At 42.2% G+C, this 22725-nt stretch overlaps 1 protein-coding gene across 1 annotated transcript in view; it reads left to right on the top strand.

Moving 5' to 3' along the window:
- Nucleotides 1-22725, top strand: part of LOC111563883 (receptor-type tyrosine-protein phosphatase N2-like) — a 268035-nt gene that overhangs the window by 168504 nt on the left and 76806 nt on the right. Inside the window, exon 13 of the mRNA XM_055014499.1 lies at nt 17581-17793. Within this exon, the coding sequence (XP_054870474.1) occupies nt 17581-17793 (213 nt within the window). The remainder of the gene's footprint in view (nt 1-17580; nt 17794-22725) is intronic.

Here is a 22725-nt window from a genome sequence, read left to right as displayed (position 1 = left end):
CTGATCCCCGATCAGTGCAGCCGCTGATGGATCTGCGTGGGTGAGGAGCTGTGCGAGCAAAGCCAAATGATTGTCTCGGTTGCCGTCCGTCCGTTTGAGTCGCGGCTGTGATTGTGTTAGTTTGTGGATAGTTGTTAAAGATCTCGCTAAGCTGTTACAATACATTGTTCTGTACTCGCCTTTACCAGCGTTAGCTTCCTGCTAATGCATATGTGGTCAAAGTGAGGACAAAGATCAGAGTCATACCTCAGATAAATCAGCTGCAGGAGGATATTCTAAAAAAAGAAACAGGATATAAATGAAGATGACGGGGCTCTATTAGGAAAGAGCAAATAAGGGATCTCTGAAGAACGTTCTGAATGTTCTTTCCTGAAAGCCTCCTTTAAAGCGCTTTTACAGCCGTGACAGTAACCTTCCACGTTGGCTGCAGGCCTGCCGCCTCAGCGCAGCGCGCCACATCTATCAGATATTTATTTGTCATACAGAGGGAAGAAAACAATCCACTGGGAGCCACAAGCAGATGTAAAAACGGCTTTAATGACGTGAGAAAAGTCATTGTTATCACCTTCCCCTCAGTCTGCATCTTATAAGAAAATAACCCTCAATTTATTTCGCAGAGCTCTGAGGCATCCTCCTCAGAGCGGAGAAGATGGCTGATAAAGGTGATGGTTGAAGGGGATCCATCCATCCTTCCCTCCCTCCCTCCTTCCTGCCCCTGCTGCAGAAAAAAAACCTCCATTTGATTTTTGAGGAGAGAAAGAAAACATTTCTGTGGGCTTCCAAACAAAAGGCAGCTCTTTCAAAATGTCAGAGCTTCTTGGGCCAGGTGGCGGTGGAGAAACTCGGCGCTGAAACGTGGCTCTGCTGCCGTCACACCCTCTGAAGATAACAGATACCTGCTGATGTTATGAGTGAGCTGTACATCCGTTTCTGATGGAATATTTTACAAACAGTGCAAAACTGCTTACTTTTTGCAGAAACACAGCACACTTACATGGAAATAGAGGAACGTATGAGCTCGATGCGTCACCAGAAGTCGCTTGTTAGGACACACGGTGGTTTGAAAATGTTTCAGTGCTGAGTTACATCAGACTGTAGATGGAGAATAACCTCCTTTTGTCACTTTCAAGTTCTGTCAAAACTAGAAAAGCACTCATAGAGTGCAGTTATTGATGATCAGAAATCATGGCACCATAGAATGTGGCCATTTAATGTAGATGCACCCACAAACAAGATGACCTTGTGCTGAGCACAGGGTGTGTTATGCATTTTTACCTTATGTATGGATACCAAATCTTGTGACCTGAACATGTAGCAGGCGGCGGGAATTGATGGGACTTAGAAACACCCCCACAATTTCATCAATTGTTCCTTGTATCATTTCCGACAGATAAATCCCGATAATTCTGCAGCGGTGGATTTGTAGTAGGATCACAATCATGTGATCGTCAACAGGCAGCTGACGGAGTGTTCACTTGTCATAGTTACAGTATTGCCACGATCTCGCAATGATGCAGAGATCTTTAACAAATTTGTGGATCCAAACTATAAGCTGCATCACTGTCAAAATCTAATCAGTTGGTCCTTGTGTCATTTCTGACCTTCCCTGAAAATTTCATCCAAATCCATTAGTCCATTTTTGAGTAATGTTGCACACAGACAGACAGACAGACAGACAAACCAATGCAGATCATCACATAACTCTGCTGCATTCCTTGGCGGAGTAACAAACAGCAATTGCATACTGTCTTCAAAAACAAACAGCCCAAATATTGAGGTTCCAAAGAGGTTTTCCTTTTGTGATCGGACCTTGTCTAAGATCAGACCTTGTCTTGGTTTTTAAGAGGTTGGGGGAAATGGTCACGAGTCTGGTTGGAGAAAGCTGATCAAGAGAAGAACTAACTAGTGACACAAAATGAGAAAAAAAATTACATCTGTAGTGTAAAACTCATCCAATTTTCTTTTACAGATTTGAGGCAGTAGAAGATCACCTGATTGTGATGTAATTAACCTAACAAAAGCCCATTATCAACAATCATCCATACAGTCCCAACAGAAATCTTCTATTTTTGTATATTTGTCACACGCAAAATGGGGTCTACAGCATTTTTTCTAATGAAATCATCATCTAAAAACTGCATTTTCTGGGTGCCCCTGTAGCTCAACAGGTTGATCAGGTGACCCATAAGCAGGGGTTACAGTCCCCAACACAGCGGTCATGGGTTTGAGTCCGACTCGTGGCCATTTACTGCATGTCTTTCCCTCACTGTTTCCTGTCTCTCTCTCCACTGTGCTCTATAATAAAGGCCAAAAAAATAACTTCATAAAACTGCATTTGTGTTCTTGTCCCGCGTCAAAATTAGTTTGATGATCTGAAACATTTACGTGTGATAAATATGCCAAAATAGAAGATGTAGGTCGGTAGGGAGCTCATCCATGTGTGTCCCTGCTGCAACTATGCCACACCAGCCGATCTCCTCCGCAGACGCAACAGATTCCACAGTCGACTACAGTCATGGGTTAACATAAGTATATCAGAGCCCAAACTTTCATTTTCTAAACTTAACCGAGTAGTTTTGTTCGCTAAACTTAACCACGTGAAAGTGAAAGTCAAAAATGAGATTGAAATTACATCTCTAAATCTATAGAACTCAATCCTTGTGCATCAAAGTCTTCACCAGCCTTTAAACGTGGACTTTTGTTAATCTTTTTGAGTTCAAAATTGCAGCTCCATGAAAAGAAATTCAACAGTTTTTATTCTTCTTTTTTCTGATTTTCATTCATTCATTCCATCTGAAGACATTTCTGAGTTTCCATGGAGCTGCAGGACTTTATATCACTGAGAAAAATGAGACGGGAGCAGAAAAATAAAACACCCAGGAACCAGTCAGAGGTTTGTGACCAGTTTCCAAACACAGCTGGATTTTTGAACATCAGGGCAGTTTTTGGGGCCCTAATTGTCTATTTTTATTTATTATTTGAGGTTTGTTGTGGGAGGTGAAGCGTCACGTTCTTCATCTTTTATGAATCTTAATGAAGATGCACCTACTAAGCCTGCTAGAAGGTGGAGAAGGTTGTAGGAACACCACAATAATGGTCATTCAATGGGCTGATAACATTTTTCTGTGTGTGCACCTATATGAGCAACACACAAACAGATTTTAAAGATCTTTTTTTAAGCTTTTTGTCTTACTTGGAGACTTTTGCAGTGGAGACTGATGGAGAATGTCCTGGAGAAGACCAAGCTGGAGTCGACAGAGGGCATTTTTCTTCATGTTTTTTTGCACCTTAACAACCCCGCCACACTTTAAAGTCACCTCTAATTGTCTAAAGTGAATGTGTTCACGGTGCAGCACAGTTTTATACGGATTGGACTCGCTCCAGATGCAGCTTTGTCGCCAAGAACATGCGCTTAAATCAATCGCAACTGTAAATGAGCAGGAGGTGTCATGAATCCAGTATAATGTCATCCAGCAGCCTTCACTGCTGCGACCGAATAGATAATCTCCAATAAATGACCAGAGCTGCTGAAGTGAAGCACATGCTTGGTCTCCTCTCTGCCAGGAAGGCATTTACATATCAGAACAAAGGTCCAGTTGAGGTTTTTGCTCGCGAGGACGGTCTCCTGCAGTCGGGACACGGTGCCTTTAAGCTCTCTGGGTGTGATCGGACGGAGCTCACAGACTGTCAGGGGGATTGTTTCATGCTCGTCTCTCCGACTGCAGAGGAAACACAGCTACATCGGCCTCCGCTGTCGAGCCGTTTTTCCAGCTTGTGAAGAAGTGAGCTTAGCTTTAGGTACAAGGCAGTGTGTGGAAAACTGAGAATAGATGGAGAACAGAGAGGAAAGGTAGACGATGTTTAGACGCAAAGAGGGAGTAAGAGAGTGTGCTAGAAAATAGATAACTATATGTGTGTGCACCAAAATCTGCTGTTTTGAATGAGTTGAGATACAAAACAAGCGCAAATCCAGCTTTTTAAATTTGCTCTGAGATGGATGTTAGCAGTAGAAGGTTCTCAGGTAGTCAAATGAACACATATATAGTGATGATGAGGATGAAGTCAACACAGATTTGAGGATTTTCATGCCTTCAGATCAGTTAAAAAGGGAAAAGAAGGAGGTGGAGCTGAAAGAAGGAGGAACAAATGAAATATAGAGCAAGGAAAGGAACCACAAAACACCGACAATACGGAGAACTCGATTGTCACATCTAAAGTCTGGTATCTTGCATTTTATAAATATATTAGAATGTGCATCTTCAGGTTTAGATGCAAATCCAGCTATTGGATGAATGTGTTGGAGGAAAAAGTGCATCCGTCAGACAGAATCAACCATAAAAGTCTCATTAATGCAAGCAGTAACAGTAGAGTTGTGCAGAAATTTAATGCTGGAGTCTTGCTGTTAAGCTGGAATAGAGGTGTCAAACATGCGGCCCGCGGGCCAAAACCGGCCTGTCAGAGGGTCCGATCCGGCCCACGAGACGACTTTGTAAAGTGTAAAAATTACAGAGAAGACATTAAATGCAAATTGTAGATTTGTAAAACTATAAATTAAAAATAATTTCTAGACCATGACAAATTGTTTCGATCAAAAAATAAAATACTACATTGCTCATTGGTCTTTTGTCATTTTGTGTCTCATTTTTGTAATATTTTGTCTGGCTTTTGTCATTTCGTGTTTCCTTTTTGCCTGGGTTGCTTTTTTTTGTCTTATTTTTGTCATTTTGTGTTCTCCTTTATTCGTTGTTTTGTGTATCGTCTGTGTCATTTTGTGGGGTTTTTTTGTCTCGCTTGTGCTGTTTGTCTACATTTTTGTTTTGTTTCTCGCTTTTGTCATTTTTGGTCTCAGTTGTCTCATTTGTGTTATTTTTTTGTCTTGTTTTTGTCATTCTTCCATTTGTTTGTCGCTTTATAACTTTTTTGTCTCATTTTTTTGTCTCTTTGTTTTGTTTGTGTCGTTTCTCTTTTTTTTGTCATTTTGTGTCTCGTTTTTGTCATTTTGTGTCATTTTTGTAATATTTGTCTTGTTTTTGTTGTTGTTTGTCTTTTTTATGTTTAACTTTTGTCATTTTGATCATAAAATAAAATTCTATGTCGTTCAGTTCCAGGTACCTGTGACTGAATGTTGTGTTCCTTTGTAGACACTCTGTGATCTGTAAGCTTTACTGTGTAAATGATAAACTGAGGCATAATGTTGTTGAAATTCAGCGTATTTTTCTTCAGAAATTTTAGGTTTTTCATAATGTTTTGTAAAAAGATCATTTCTTAAATGTGAACATTTTTTGCACTAAAACAAAGGAAAAATTATTTGGAGTTGTGGTTATTTATAGGTTATTATGCTGTGATTTTACTGATCACTAGAGATCAAACTGGGCTGAATGTGGCCCCTGAACTAAAATGAGTTTGACATCCCTAAGCTAGAAGTTTGACCATCTATGATACACATACTGGTTTTCTTGTCTTATACGTTGCTCCCTGGACTTTTCACTGCAGTTTGTCGGCTGTATTGCAAACCGTACAAGACACTTTTGCCACCGTCCGTTTGTCAGTCAGACCAGATGTTATGCTTGCTTACTGTATGTCGAAGATTTATGTCCCAGGGGGCGTCAGGGCTGAGGGGCTACCATATCATGCGGATGATGGCTCTTTTGTCTTGGGTGCCATCCGAGAAGACAAGGCGAGCGGGGGTCACAGGAATCCGAAATATCTCGCGCCGCACAAAGGACAATAGTTTGGTGGTCCTGGGCTGAATGAGCTGTCATTTTGGTACAAAGACAAGAGAGAGAGGCTCTTTCATTTTGCGTCCGCCGGTGACCGTTTGAATATGACACAAGCCGTTTGTGAGCACTTGACGTCCTCTGATGTTGTATCTGACAGAGCTGACGGCCGAGTTGATGCCTCCCTGAAGCCGTCAGACAAAAAGGCAGACGCGATTGTGTTTAAGGTTGCGAGATGAGTGATGTTTTCTCCTCATTATGTGGAGACTGTTGGTCTAAAATCCTCCTTTCATCCGCAGTTAATGACAGAAGGGACTCCGGGTTCTGTGGGCTTTCAAGTGGTGGCAGAGAATAAGGTCATGCGGTGTCACACTGCAGCTTAATGGTCACTATAAATCAACAGAAACACCTAAATAAACTGAACACCTTGTATAGCACTACAGAAAGTGCGAGTAAGTGTGTTAAAAACATAATTTTACTGACATATCTCATCAACAGGGAGGCAAACAAGGCGTCAGAATAACAAGTACAAACAGATGTGAACTTCCCTGTGCAGACTGTCTGCCTCTATGTTGTATTTTACAAGAAATAGCTCAAATCTGCTGCACAATACCAAAGAAGGTTGCTGTTTTCTTCACTGCAAACAGACTTTTTGCTTGCAAAGAATCTGCAGAATTTAATGAAACTGCCTCTTTTTTCCAAATTAAAAAAGGCACATGTGCGAGTCGAATCCCTGCAATAACCCCTGCTGTAACAAAACTGTTGGAAAATAAATGAAAATAAATCGCAAGGTGATGCATTCTGCACACATTTATCACATGTGGTTTAATACGCAAATATTAGAGGAGATGATACAGCAGCTTCACATTTGCTTTATATTGAAAATACATGAAAAGAACTGTTTGTTTTAAGTAAGAATCTGAAAGATCGGTGTCCTACCAAAATTCTTATTTAAAAAATATTTTTTAACTTTGTTAGCATGTCAACATAGAGTTTTTTTTACAAACTAGAAGACACATGAGGAGTGAAACAAACAGTCAACACCATGGCTGAGAGTTTCCACCTTAAATCCGCAGATGAAAGTCTCAAAAACACAAATTCAGACTTCTGCAGCTTCATATTTTCCAAACTTGAGGAACTAATCCTGTCAACTTGCAGACTGAGACTTTCTGTGTCATGTTCTTCTTTTTCAGAAGCAGTTTCCAGACAACTAACGCTGAATTACTCCAGTGTTACCACTTGCTGTTGTTTGGCACAGAGTCGTTTTACAGTGTTTTAGCGGAGATGTAGGAGAGCTGGTGTGCTCGAGCATCATAGAGCTGCACATTGTAGAGGAAACAACATTCGCACAAATACAGCTAAGCCATTTCAAGGTGGTACCACATTATTTCCATTAAAAAACAACTTCTAAATCCTCATTGAGACGAGTTTCAGGACATTTAAGTACGTATTTTTACTGATTGCCTGCAGCAGCATGATAAACCTTTGTAGCTACAGCAGCACAATAAAGTTGATGCGACCAGAACTGGTATCTGCATCATCCTGAGGGACTAAAATATCTTTCTTACATCAGCTTAAAGCAGTTCATGAGGCTGTTTGATTGTGATTTTGAATGTGATAATGGCAAAATATTGATATGCACCTTTCCTGACACGTATTAAATAGATAAAACGAAAACGGGTTGAAGTTTAATTGCTTATTCACGAGCAAAATCTAATGTTTTATCAAGATCTTTTTGTTCAGTCACTTTGCTGCTATATTCTACCTCAGGTGTATGTTCTTGCTTCAAAGGATGCAGAACCACCACAACCATGCCTTCCCTGTGAGTTTACTGCATGATCTGCTTATTAATTTCTAGGCACCGACTCTTCTTTCAAGTCGAATGCAAAGTAGCATTTCATCGTTGGAAAAAAAAGCTCCACTTGTGAACGTCTGTGCTTGCATTCCTGGGCTACAAAGCCAAATTTGTACCAAAATGGTTTGAATTCCCATGTCCAGCCACCATCGTTTCCCTCCCTTTTTTTTCTTCTTACAACTAATTATCTTCTACTTTAGCTGTTCACAGGAGTAAAAAGAATAAAAATCTGATACCATCTCCCAGCTCTCCTAGTAGCAAAGAACAGTAAGGCAGAAGAAATGCAACAAACCACCAACAGAGATTCTGCTCGCAGATAAGAGCTAACGCGCAGGAAGATCATTCAGCATGAACACAATGCTCCTTTCAGACAAATCTATTGCTGTCAGATCCTTGTAAAGTATAAGTACAACACTGTGGTATCTGACACGGCACATCTGCTCCTCCGCTGACCTCGTACTGTACTTGTAGAATGTGGTACAGTACATTCCATTCATTTAGAAGTGTTCAGGAGAGGCCTCGTACGGTTGCTCTGGATGGAGGCGATGTTAACCAAATAAATAACATCGCTGTCCATGACCTCATTCACACCTGTTCCACGGCATTCTAGTAAGAGTGTAGGGCGAGAATTTCAGCTCACAAAGCAGCTTCAGCTTTGTTCGGTTCATAAAAACGGCGTTAATAGCGAACAGATATTGCAGAAACACTGTCCTCGAGGTGGAAATGTTCCGGATAATCAGCCGTCAGGATAACCCAATAAAACAAGCTTGTAAATTTGCAAAAAAAATACATTGCAAGTTCTACAAATGAGGAAATCATAGCACACAATGAGCTGTCGTGATAAAATAACAGATGTGGGGGATGCAAAGAGGGTTAAGATGTTGTTGCCAAGAATCCCCTAAATTGTTGGGAAGTAGAAACTCTAGAAAGTAACATTTCTAGGGTGTTGTGGCTTTGGTGCATTAATATACACTAACCTTCAAAAGTTTGGGGTCACCCAGACAATTTCATGTTTTCCATGAAAACTCACACTTTTACTCATGCGCTAACATAACTGCACAAGGGTTTTCTAATCATCAATGAGCCTTTCAACACCATTAGCTAACACAATGTAGCATTAGAACACAGGAGTGATGGTTGCTGGAAATGTTCCTCTGTACCTCTATGGAGATATTCCATTACTACATCTGCCACATTTTCACGATACAGTATATAGTTTCCATTGCAAATATGTTAGCCAATAGATGCAAAAAGGAGCATTTTATTCTACTTTTAGCTCCGTTTTGGTCTCCCGAGGACAAAGATCCACCTCTTTAGCTGTTATAGCTCCACTTTGTTCACAAATGTGCTGCTTTGTTTCCTGAGCAGGGAGCAGAAACTGGGTTTAACAGGGTTTCTTCTTCAACAAATGTTGAAATGTAAAGTCCAGCTTTAAAATATTTACCTTTTTGTACTGATATAATATTGTGAGAGGTGTCCTGTTTTTCTCATAGCCGCACCACAATGAGATGTAATGCATAGATGGAATGAAATGATTGGCCAACGTAACCAGAGTTCGGTCCAGATTTGGTTAAACCTGCTGCTTGTGAGCTGTCGTTACGACTGAAGTGGAAACAGTGGAAGCAGGTAGAGGTGACGGTGTGTCTGCGTTGGTGTAGCTGCAGAGAGACAAAAAAAACCCCAACAGAAAGCCATTTTATTTCCTTCTTTCTTTGGTGTCGCTGAAAGGGAAAGGAAATGAAACCTCGGCGAGTTCTGTTAGCTCCAATCCTTGAGAGTTGGGAAGGTGGGGGTTGAGGGGAGAATTAAGAAAGAGTGGAGGGGGGGTGCAAACTGAAAAGCACCCCCCCCCCCCAACTCCCCTCAAAGCTTCCCAAATCTCCACCAACCACCAAGCAACCTCCATCGAACCCCCCCACCATCGACGGCTCACAGAGTGGAGCAGGGTCCTCGGTGCCTGCCACCTCCAGCTGTCGCCAAGGGGGACAAAAGGTTGTGTGGGGGTGTCTGTGAAGGAGCTGGGGGGAGTGAATAGAAAGATAAACTGAACAGCCCCCCCCCCATCCTCACACACTCCCCCAGGAAGAAACCTCGTCATCTGCGTTAGGCAGCATCTCCAAACAAGCAAGATGGGAGTTTTCAGTGTGGCGCAAAACTGCATACCAATGTGAAAAAAGTGTTGTTTTTGTTCACAAAGTTGTGTAACCGTCCTCCTGTGTTTGCTGCAGCTGTTGGTTGCAGTGCCTCTGCAGCTAATAACTCATTAGCCCTGTTTGTGGATTAGGCCTCAGGGTGGCCACGGTGGGGTGGGTCACCTCCTTAGCTAACAGCACAAACTGTTACACTGAATTATTCTTTCCCTTGGTCAACAAAAGTTATCATATTGGATGCAGTGGATGAAAAAACATAGATCCACTAATATGTGCATACAGCTGAGGGAGTTTTTTAAAGCATCACTGGCTTCATGCATGCCAAAATAAAGTTTTTTATTTTTAGTTTATGATTTTGCATTAAAAAAGTCATTGCTTAGTGTTCAAAAATGGCAAATATAAGGAAATTCTTACTATACATTTGTCATTATTCCCTAATAGCTTTGTTTTCCATCTACTAAGAAAGAAATGTGTTATAAATACATGTTTCTCACTAAATCAACCAACATTTCACTTAATTTGTTCAATAAGCATACAAAATTCAATGAAAAAAAACTCCTGATGACATAGACGAATGTTTGTGCACATATGTACAGATCAGTGACCAATTAAAGGAAATGTAAATGAATGAAAAAAAAAACACAGTTCATGGTACAGTTACACGATTAACACTCAATCATGATGTGTAGTTTGTGTAAAAATGCTCAACGCGCCCCATGGGTTTTGATTTGGCATCAATGTGACAAAAGGAAAAACCTGAGTGCTTTTAAAATAGAGTTCAGGCACAGATGACTGGAGCTTCAGTCACAACGGATGCTTGACTGGCTTTAATAGGAACAGTGAGTAAAGTTTGATCAGACTCTGCAAGAACAGTCCGTCGACAGTTATTAAAGTATAGATAATCTAGTAGGATTGCATCCATCTGTTCATTTTACACAGCCAATGATCTGAAACTCCCCATCAGTCAGTCAGAACTGAGGAAGCCTCTAGGATTAGAGGTGAAACATCTTTGAGAATCTAAAAGAGAAGTCCAGTTGATTTCTAATGGAGCTCCTAGGACTACCATTACCTGGATGACTGAAGATCTACATAGACATGAGGCTAAGCAGGTCATTCTGGGTAGTTGTTGGGGATCCTGAAGTGATGAGATGAGATATGAGATCCCTCCAATGAGTTCTGGGTCTCATCCCAGCTGGACGTGGCCAGAAAACCCAAAAAGGAAGGCAGCCAGGATTAGATGCCAGAACCACCTCAGCTGGCCTCTTCCTTCCAAACACGATCGTTGGAGACAAGGAGCAACCCTGGAAACATATTCGACTTTGTGCCGAGGCTGTAGCTCTCACTTTGGTTGTACAAAGACCAGATGGTTCACAAGAACTGCCCAGGTACCCAGTATTACCATAGTACCCCCCATCAGGGTTTGGGTCGGGGACATGGTCTGCAGAACCCCTCGACAACTCTGCCAGGGTAAAGACCTGGTCTGGTGCACCACAGTTGGCCAAACCCTCCTCTTATTGAACAGATAAGTGCTCATTTTAGAGTTCAGTGGTATAAAAACCACAGATACTGGTCTATAGAGATGTGAAAAACCATTTTACTAGTCTCAACAAGTGGGCAAATGCATGTTAGGTGTACCCCAAGTTAAAGGTACTGCCCTCCACTTCTACAGTGCAGAGATCTGTTTCAGTGTTTGGAGGCATTTTGCTGACATGGTTTGGGTCCAGTTGCCCCTTTACAGGGACTCTATCTGCCCAAACTCTTCCCCAATTACAAAGCCCACATCCATTAGGCACAAGAGTTCATGTTTTAATGAAGATGATACTGTGGTCTTCACGAGTGACTAGATCTCAGCCCAGTTTAACACCTCTGGTAGATTTCAAACTCTAAAAACATCATCGACACAGCAAATGAGCAAGTATTTTTTGGAAATAATGTTTGACTATCACGCACATGACAGTTGACAAATGGAAAATGTGCTTTTAAAATAGTACTAACTAGACGTCATCATCACGTTTTTACTGAAACAACTCTACACACTGTCGGCCTTATAACTTCACAGCTGAATGGATTTCCAGAAGAGACAGACGTCGGTTTCATGAAACCGAATCTTCACGCAAGCTTGTCTCCGATAACTACGCGCGACATACTCTTCTTAACAAGTCACGTTTTCTAGTAAAGTCCTGAAATCTTATTAGAGTCAAGTTGGAAGAGGAAACACAGCAGCGCCGGTGGAGATAATTCAAGACACGTTTTAAGATGCGTGAATTTTTCTCGATCTGCCACGGAGATATTGCTGTTGGTTTCCAGTAAAAACAAGCCAATGTGGCCACAATCTGCGGCGAAATTTCAATTTGTTTGAAGGGAAACAAGATTTTTAGCTCGAGCCTGAGTGAGCTACGAAGACGAACGTTCCTCCCTTTTCCTTCCTCGTTGTTTCCTTGCCCTCTCCTCGTTTTTCTTCCTTCTTCCCTTTTTTTTGCACCCCTTTTAACTCTCTTGTCCTCAACTCCTCATCCTCCTCCTCCTCCTGTCGGCAACATGTGGAGCGGTCGCCATGGCAACGAGGGGAGGTGACATGTGCTGTAGACAGGCAGGGAATGGAGGGAGGGATGGGAGGAATATAAGGAGGAGCCCTACAGCGCACTTTGTAGTCTCTCTCTCTCTCTCTCTGTATCGGGGGGGTAGAAAAAAATAGCATCTCATTCCTCTCTGTGGAAGTGGAGGAGGCTGCCGGTCCTCCTCTCTCCTCTCTGATCCAAACGTCTGCTGAATTGCGTCAAGGTAAAAAAAAACAGAGACGAATTTGTTGGCGCATTTTTACGTTTTTTTTTCTTTGCAACGGATGATGGCAGAAAGGAAAAGGAGTGGGAGGAAGAGGAGGAAGCCGGGAACTTTCTTTTTGAGATTTTTATCTCCAACGGTGGCAACGGGGATGATGGGAGGAGATGAAACTCCCTCTGTCTCCCACTCACTCCCTCCTCCTCCTCCTCTTCCTCTGCCGCCGGTGTCTCCGAGTCGGTGGTGTCCGTGAAGCCGGAGTGGAATGGGAACTAGACGCAGGAGCAACCGGAGAAGGAGGAGGAGGAGGTGTCTGTTGCATTACCTCACCATTTGGTAGGATTTCATTTTTTTGTTTTTATGTGCATGCTAACGTAGGCTCATGCTCCCTCCCTGCCCCCCAAAAAAATCTGTACCAAAGATGACGAGTCTGTCCTGCCTTGCTGTTGCTCCCCTCTTCATTCATTCATTCCCTCTTGTAGGACTAAGGAGTGCTCATTTGACACCCACTCCTGTGTGATTGTCTCCCAAATGTATTACTGCTTCATGTTTGCTTGTAGCATTTATTCCAGCCGAAATGAGCCAAAAAGTGGATTATCTTTTTAAAGGAAAAGGTGAAGGCGCAATGGGAGTATCCGTGGAGTTTAGACACTGAGTGACGCGCCACCTGGTTGAGGGGCTTCATGCAGCTGCATCTCACCGTAGCTTTGTAATAACAGTCAGTTTAATAGGATTTGCTGGTGTTTTCTGCAGCTGCTGCTCCTTATCGCAGGAGTGCAAACTTTAGATCTTTTTATTTTTTATAAATGTTGTCAAAGGAGTGTCCCTAATTAGTATGCAATTTGTGATAGCACATAGAAACTGATTCACACCGCCTGCAGATGGAAGGTGAATTTATTGGGTTTTCTGCTCGGTTTTTCAGTTGAGGCTGAATCTGGGTGTTTTGTGCGAACTTTCACTTGAGTGCTTTAGCATTTGTGTGCGTGTGAGGAGCGTTTGAGGTGGGAGCGTGTGCACGTACATGCAGCGTAACCTGTAAGAATCCGTGTCCAAGTGTAGTTTGATTCACTTCCACGCGCAGCTGTGTGCGGTTGTGTTTCTGTGTTTGCCGAAAAGGTTTTGTTAAAAACCCCGGCTGAACTTTTTCAAAGGCCCGGGATGAATCAGAGGTGAGGGACAGATCTTTGTTTCCTACAGCAGTCATCATGGAGGAAAACAATAGCCGGCCGCCGCTCTGCCTCTGACCTTTTTTCACCCATTCTGAAAAAGCAAGAGCCGTGCAAATCCATCTGCCTTTTGTCTATGGAAGCCTGGCTAATCCACACCCCCATTCACACACACACACACACACACACACACACACACACACACACACACACACATACACATATATACACACTGCGTTGCACTCAGACCAACTAGGAAATCAAACCAGTCCAGCACCAAACCTCCATCTCAAATCTTTATACACCGAAAACTACACATTTAGTTCTACTTTTGAAGCAGATTTCACCCAAAATTCTAACATCTTAACTGATTTTATTACGATTTCTTCGCAGCCACAAATCAGATTATTGTAATTCGATGAGAATTAGGGTGCTACCTACGTGAAGTCACACCGAGCGTGGGTCGGGAGAGACGTGATTTTGGTGCAAAACTGGATCCAAAATTCACCAGAAGAGACATGATGATAAAAAAAAATGTAATGTAAAAACGGTACTCTCACTCTCATTTCTTTTCTCGCTCTGTTTGTTCTTTTCTGCTCCTGTTGTGTCTGTAGGGAGTGTGTCTGATATTTGCTGAAAAGGGATGAACCCAGCCAGACAGCCAGCCAGCATCCCTGACGTTGTATGTTAATGCTTTTCAGAAATACTCAGTCAGGAGGAGCTGCGCGCCGTATGTCAAATCACGTTTGCCGATGTGAAATGAAAAAAATTTGCAAGTACAATCGATTTTTGTGGGAGCAGATGGACAATAGAAGTGGAAGCATGAAAGGAACTCCCTTCTCCCCTTTTGCCTTTGGGGAGACAGTATTCTCCTCTCATTTTTTTTTTAGCCACTCACTGGTAACGACTTGATCAAAATGTCTGATTTTCCTCCTGAAACATACAGGATTGTCGATATTTTTTTGTTGTTTTTTTTCCCCTGCATTGAACGATGCAAAAAAATGTAAAAAAAAAAAATCAGAGACAGGAATGATGCAGATTGAAGTCTTCTGTGTGGCTGCGTTCCTTTTAGCTGCAGATTCAAACCTGATTCTTGCCTCAGATTATTCCTGTTCTTTCTTTTTTTCTCTTTTTTATAAACTCACAATCACACATGCAACATAAATTACATTTCCTGTAGTTTCTCTCGGCCGAGCTGCAAGTTCACCTCCGTGGCAGCAGCAGCTCTCACCATCAAAACCCTCAGAGTGTAATTTGATTGAAAGTGTTAAGCCGCTGGAGGAGAAGGCCTCAGAACTGCAGAGCCGAGCAGATAACGTCGTATTATTGCAAACGCGTCGCACGCAAACACGCTTTACACGCTTACAGTGCTTGGCTGCTGCCGCTGCTCAGCCTTTTGCACAGTAACGCCTGCCTGCCTCCCGCCTCCCGTCCCGAGCAAACATTTGATTTTCAATCATTGTAAATTCCTGCTACGTCTGCAAGCGGCGGCGTGGCGGCTGCTCGTTTTTCATAGCCGTGAACTAACAAGTCGTCCGCCCCCCTTTTTTTATTTTACTGTTACTAACAACTGCAACCAAACTTGATTAAGCAGATGGGGTCAGAGTGCATTTGTTTGAATCAATAGACAGACATGCTAGGCAGCCATGATAAAGAGACCAAGAGAGGCGGTGGTGTTGGAGGAGGTGGTGGTGGTGGGGGGTTGAATCAGGGAGGCGGCGGAGGAAGGGGGAGTGTGCTTTGGAAAACGCCGGCATCTGTCCCGTGAAAGATGACGGAGCTGTTACAGTTAGAGCCTTGAATTATGGGCCATTACTAGCCGAGCAAGATGCAATCCCTCTCCATGAAACTTCATTTGACAAAACAATGAGACGACTCGGGGAGTAAAATGACAAATGAAGTTATTTGAGCCATGGTTAAAAAAAAAAAAAAGGAAAAAAATACACATTTTGTAGAAGATGATTGCGGTGGAAGCATGTGGAATCAGCAATAATGCATTATTAATGGCCTCGCCGAGCCCACGGACTCGGCTACTTTTGTTTATGACGCCTCCTTAATGGCTGAATTTTCCGCTGAAATCTTTCACATTAATGAAAAGAAGCAGTAAAAACACACAATCAATTGTATCTGCTCCATCGTACAACCAACCTCCTGTGTTATCGGTGATTTATGAACAATGGTAACTCACCAGCAGATGAATCTTTATGTACTTCAGAGCTGAATTTCTCACTTTTTTTTTCTTTTTTTTTTTTGCTCAGCTTTATTAGCATTGTGGTGCTCTTCAGTGTCAGAGAGGCCCACTGTTTCCTTTTCAGGGCTGCCACATTACTATGCAACCAGCTTTTACAGTACGGCTTAGAGCTCCCCGAGCAAATTGGACACCCCACAAAGCATCGCACAACTGTTGTACCCCCGTTGTGGGTCTTTTCTGCGGACACTCTTTATCAGGTGCTGAATGCAGCAGCAGCAGCAATGAATGAAATCATAGGAGGGAGGAGGATGGGAGGAAGGGGGGGAGGGCGTTATCGAGTGGTGTTGACGGTGTCGAGGTAGGGGAGGCGGCGGGTCGCTCCCCTGAAACCTAAAAAGAATTCCAGAACAATCCGGCGGATCGGTCCGTTTCCCCACCTCCCAGGGTTTCTGACAGGCGGGCAGGGGGGAGTCGACGGGACCGCCTCCCCCCTAACTCCACCGCTTTCCATTAACTCACCACGCCACACCTCGCCTAATCTGTATGACCTCTACCACCCTGAGGTTTCTCTTTTTTCTTTATTTACCCCCCTTCCATCCCCACTCTTTAACTCTCAGGGTTTTTTTCCTCAACTTTCTTAAACAAGCTTAACATACTAATGATGAGCAAGAGGGGAAATGAATCTTTATTGTGCTGCAAAAAAAAAAAAAAAACAACCCAACAGAATGAGTCAAGAAAAAGATGTTTTTGCTATTGATTTCTTTAGATTTTTCTTTGTGAGAAGCAACCGCGGGCCTCGTCATCGGCAGCACAATTTGCTGCTCGCCTCCTTCGGTTCTTGCTTCACTCTTTGTTGTCGAGGTCATTATGCAGCACGTAATAATGGGAAATTATGTTGCCTATTGTTAACTCTTGGTAGTCGGGTAAAATGCAACAGGCCCATTATGTGGAGCTCGCTGAAAATGAACAGCAGTCGGAGCTGCAGCTTGAGTGGTTCAATAAAAAAAAAAACACTTTGGTTTTTCCAGTATGTCGTGTCGTCCTAAGCAGCAGGCTGGTTGAAAAGAAATCTTTCATCTGCAGTTGTTTGCCGAAGGATCTGGTTCTCACGCGGCGGATTATTTCGGTCGGAATTTTTGCGAAGCACAACGTCTGTTGGTAGAAAAACTCCTCCAGTTTAGAGAACGGTGTGTCTGGAGTTTATGTATTCTCTGCACTCCTGGGCACAGATGGTGGAACAAACGCTCGTGATTATACTTTTCATCGAGTACAGTGATGTTTATGTGTTTCCCCTCCAAAAAAAAGTGAAAGAGAGAGAGGGGAGTGAAGTACACTTTCAGGTTTAGTTTTAAAGGAGAATCATTAGTAGCGAGAGTAATTAATGCTTTAAAGGGGGGTTCAGATAGATTGTGCTCTTTTTTTTTTTTGGTCTGTTTGGCTCACGCTTTAATCCGGGGCTATCAAACCATGTGGCATGGAGCTCTAAGAGCCTGCAGCATCGCTCCAATCAGACACTCCGCCAGCTGATTTTGCAGATTAGTTCCTCTTGTCTGGCTGATCAGTGAAACCACCTGAAAGCGCTTTTAGGTGTTCGGTTTTTACACCACTGCAAAAGTCTCCTCCACGGCTGGTTGAATCTAAACTCTCACCCAGGTACCGGCACCGTCACGTTCAGAAAGAAAAAAAAAAGCTTATGTCATGTCTGCTCCTTTGTGGCCCACAGGGAAGTCAAATCAACCAGATCCCCACCAAGTACAGCCAGGCGGAGTCGACCAAGTTCCTCGTCCTCACCGTGGTGTCCATCCTGTGCATCGTCGGCGTGCTGCTGGCCTCCACCGTGGTCTACTGCCTCCGCCACCGCTCCCACCACAAGCTCAAGGAAAAGCTCACCAACCTGGGAACGGATACAAGCGGCGATGCTACCGCCACCTACCAGGTAGGAGGTGTTACTGTGCAATCTGGCAAGCTGGAAAGACCGAGGTAGAGATTTCTTTTTGAGGTTTGAGTGTTTTCTTTCATTAGAATCCCTTAAAGAGGTAAAATTATTGAATAATGTCCAGTAAAAACAGTTTATATAGGAGGAAAGTCTACAATAAAAATATATAATTTGAGAATTTATTCAGAATTTGGTATTGCAATCCCATCAACCATCTGATTTGTCTTGCAGCTACTGCTAATAGGAACATATATGTGTTTATAAGTATGCTATTTTTGCATTTTACGAACTTTTACTAAGCAATAGATGACTTTATGCACTACCAGTCAAAAATTTGGACATACCTTCTCATTTAATGGTTTTTCTTTATTTTCATGACTATTTACATTGTAGATTCTCACTGACGGAATCAAAACTATGAATGAACAAATATGGAATTATATAGTAAACAAAAAGTGTGAAATAAGTTAAAATATGTTTTATATTTTAGATTATTCAAAATAGCCACACTTTGCTTTTATTACTGCTTTATACACTCTTGGTATTCTGTCCATGAGCTTCATAAGTAGTCACCTGAAACCGGCAAAGCATCCCCACACCATCACACCTCTTCCTCCATGCTTCACAGTGGGAACCATACATGTAGAGACCATCCGTTCACCTTGTGTGTCTGCTACTAGAAGTCTGTGGCATTTATGTGGGTTTAATCTCAGGTGCTGTTAACTTGCCATTTCTGAGGCTGGTGACTCGGATGAACTTACCCTCAGCAGCTCTTGGTCTTCCTTTCCTGGGGCGGTCCTCATGTGAGACAGTTTTGTTGTAGCGCTTGATGGTTTTTGCAACTGCACTGGGGGATACATTCAAAGTTTTTGCAATTTTCCCTGACTGACTGACCTTCAGCTCTTAAAGTAATGATGGACTGTCATTTATCTTTACTTAGCTGATTGGTTCCTACCATAATATAGATTCTAACATTTGTCAATTAGGCCTGTCAATGGTGGACCAACCTGACTTCTGCACAACACAACTGATGGTCCCAACCCCATTAAGAAGGCAAGAAATTCCACAAATTAACCTTGACAAGGCACACCTGAGACGTGGAAACAATTTCAGGTTCTACCTCATGAAGCTTACGGAGAGAATGCCAAGGGTTTGCAAAGCTGTCATCAAATCCAAGGGTGGCTACTTTGTAGAATCTAAAATATAAAACATGTCTAGAATTATTTCACAACTGTTTGTTTGCTACAGAATTCCATATATCTTACTTCATAATTTTGATGTCTTCATTATGTATCTACAATGTAGAAAGTAGTTAAAAAATAAAGAAAAAGCATTGAATGAGCAGGTGTGTCCAAATTTTTGACTGGTAGTGTATGTCCCTGCACATGTAAAATGTCTTGTAGTTCTTGCAAATTACTGTAAAGAAGGTGTTCCTGTGCCACCTGTCAAGCTGAAAAGACCGGAGTGGTGATTTCTTTTGAAGGTGCAGGAGTGGGATGGTTTTCTAGAATTAGAGTGTTTTCTTTAATGATAGTCCCTTAAAGAGGTAAAATTATTGAATAATATCCAGGAAAAACGGTTATATAAGAGGAAAGGCTGCAATAATAACATATTACTTGAGAATCTATTCAGAATTTGCTGTTGCAGTCCCATCAGCCATCTGATTTGTCTGGCAGTGACTGCTATTAGGAGCATATATGTGTTTATTAGTATGCTGCTTTTGCATTTTACTAACTTTTACCAAGCAAAAGAGGACTTTATTTGTCCCTGCACATGTAAAATTTCTTGTAGTGCTTGCAAATTACTGTAAAGGAGGTGTTCCTGTGTCATCTGTCAAGCTGAAAAGACCGTAGTAGTGATTTCTTTTGAGGTGTTTGAGTGGTATGGCGTGTCCTAGAGTTAAAGAGTCTTTTCTTTTATCAGAATCCCTTAAAGAGGTAACATTTCTGAATAATCTCCAGGAAAACAGCTTATATACAAGGAAAGTCTACAATAATAAGATATAATTTAACAATTTCTTCAGAATTTGGTATTGCAGTCCCATCAACTATCTGATTTGTCTTACAGCTACTGTTTTAGGAGCATCTATGTGTTTATTATTAAGTTATTTTTGCATTTTACTAACTTTTACTGAACAAAAATGACTGTATATGTCATGGCACATGTAAAATGTCTTGTACTGCTTTCAATTTGCAATACATTTGGTTGTCTTATGTCAAGGGTAGCTCAGAAAATACAAAGTTTGGGCTGCAAATGAAGTTTTTAAACACATTTAAATGAAATTGGTCATTCTGAGCTCCACATTCATGTTAGTATTTGATTTTTTAAAAAGCCCACTTAATCAACTACAAATGCAGCACTCTTAAAGACAACCTGGGTTTCTGTGGCTGACGTTGGGGTTTAAAGGAAGTAGCTGTTGCTGTTGAGTCTTGCTCATCCTGTTTCGTGTCGTCCTTAAGGCTCTTTGCTGATTCTGATTTGTTGTTTGAGACGTGCAGCATGACAAATCCAACAGGCTTTTCACCTCAAGTTATTTCCCTCCACCCTCTGCTTGCTGTAATTATCCTTTGGCCGGGATAGCCAAGTGTGAAATTTAATTTACAGAATCCAATATTAAGTGGCTTTTTGAGCAAAGAATTAGATTGAGATTTTTCCGTCGCTTTCCCTGACCTTTTCCCCGCCATGTTTTTAAATGAGAGTGGTCCTGTGAGCATTGATTTTATAATGAGCCTAGCCCTTCCCCTAAGTGCTTACATTTTATGCTCTTCTCCGGGGATTTTTAACTCCTGGAATAGACTGCTGCTGCTGCTGCTGCTGCTGCTGCTGCTGCGTCAAAGGTTTACCTCATCGCTGGAGACCTGTATAGTCAGAGTTATTGTTTATAGGTTGGGGGGTGGAGATGGAGATTTGAAAAAAGTTTCTAAAAGTCACGGACGGGCTGACATTTCACACCTTCCTCTTGAAATACTTGTTATCTTCTCAGTTACTCACCTCCGAGATTCGCTTTCAGCCCCTAATTGGGAATTCGCTAATTAAAATTCACACCTAAGCCTGTATTTATGCGTTATTTATCTGATTGATAGCCTACGGAAACCTTGGTGTTGCTCATTCTCGGGGTGTTTGCTCAGACTCCCGGAGCTCCGACTCTCTTCCCTCCATACCGAGTCCTCGGTGAACAGCCTCGACGTCTGCAGCTCGTCTCTTTGTCAGCAGCGTGGAGGGGTTTCCCTGGTGTTTGTGTGTTCAGTCTCCAGGGCTACATGCAATTAAAGCCGACAGGAAGCGGCAGGCATCCTGACGGCCCACTGTAGACGCACGTGCACGCTCGCCACCTCCTGCATGTTAATGATTCTTGCCCTTGGCGCATTTGTTTGAGGCGTCGCTTCACGACCGCCTTCCGTTCAGTCCCCTCCACCTTTGGCTCCTCTGTTCCCGGCCTGTCAGTCAAACGGTCCCGGTGTAGCGGCGACGTGGGATTGGCCGCCACCGATAAAGGCGACGTTGATTGACAAGCGTCGACGGAGGAGCGCGTGCAGCGTGTCGGAGCGCTGGGCGGGACAACGCCTGTCAGTCACTTCCGTCCCTGGATCGTTCCTCCGGCCGACGTGGGAATCCGCATCGTCGCCTTCGCTTTATCTCTACATCTGATTCCAACTTTTAAGTCTCTCTTTTTTTGTTTTTTTCTCCTCAAAGCAGACGAAGCTATCCGCCAGCAGCATGAGATCATCGGTGGCTGTGAAACTTTTCCATGGATTTTCCCACAAATCAGGAGATGCGATCTCGAAGCAGCATTATCTCATTTAAAGATATCATCGCCTACACCGTGAATTTTTCCAAACTAATGGAGATATTTGCATATTTCTACAAGTTTTTAAGAGTGAATTAAATGACGGGTTATTGACTTGTCTTTCTCAGTTTTTTTTTCCTCTCTCCGGGCCTGTTTTCTCTCTCTGTCTCAATTCAATTTCAAGGACTTCCACTGGCATGATAACATCTTAACGCTGCCAAAGGATAAGCACAAAACACATTTCCAGTACATCTGGATTTAGATTAAACAAGCAAACAATAACTGTCGTTCCCTGACCGCCCTACACCTCCTTTGTCTCTTTAGTTTCTGTCCTCCTCAGTTTTCTTCTCAGTTTGATGATAACTTTCCCTTAAAGAATCAGACCATTTCCAGTCAGCTTTAAAGAACAGAACATGATTTTATTGATCTCACAGCGTCCACAAGGGTGCATTTTTGAAAATCTTACCCTGAATTTTTGCTCAGACTCACAGTCTGTATGTTGGAATAAATGCCGGAGTGAATAAACTGTATTGGACAACTTGGTTTGTGCACAAAGTATACCAGATTCCAGCAATTAAACATATCCTGGATGCTTCTGCAGGAGAGAATTCATGTCCAGAGCCTCTGCAGGGATTCTGCAGTGTCACTAAACAGAAACCTCGACGCCTGAAATCTGAGTTTTATCATCACTTGCACCAAGAAAACTTAGTGGTTGTAATTATTGTAGTCTGGAAACACCAGTCTGCTCAGTTACAGGACCAAAAACTTCATACTACAAATTCTGGTATGAGAATAAACATCCTAAACGCTGATTCAAAGCCACTATCCAGTAGAAACTCATTGGTTTTTTCAATCTGCCAGCAAAGATTTCAAAATTCGATTAATTCAACTTTTCTTTATGCAAACATAGTGATGAAAGACACGGTTTCTAATATTCAATATATATTAGAGACGACGCAGTTGGAAATCTGTATCGTATCGACTTTTTTCAATCTGCTTGCAAAGTTCTGACACAGACTTCTTTTAAAAATATTTATTAATTTGAATTTTTTATCTTTGTGTTGGTTGTCTTTTTCCAAATCTGCCTGCAAAATTTAGGCATGGATTTATTTTTCAAATATCTTTATTATTACTTTTTTTTTTTT

Source organism: Amphiprion ocellaris, chromosome 10 (assembly GCF_022539595.1).
Source record: "Amphiprion ocellaris isolate individual 3 ecotype Okinawa chromosome 10, ASM2253959v1, whole genome shotgun sequence".
Classification (NCBI taxonomy): domain Eukaryota; kingdom Metazoa; phylum Chordata; class Actinopteri; family Pomacentridae; genus Amphiprion; species Amphiprion ocellaris.
Note: the sequence above shows the minus strand (reverse complement) of the source record. Positions and strands in the feature narration are given on the sequence as shown.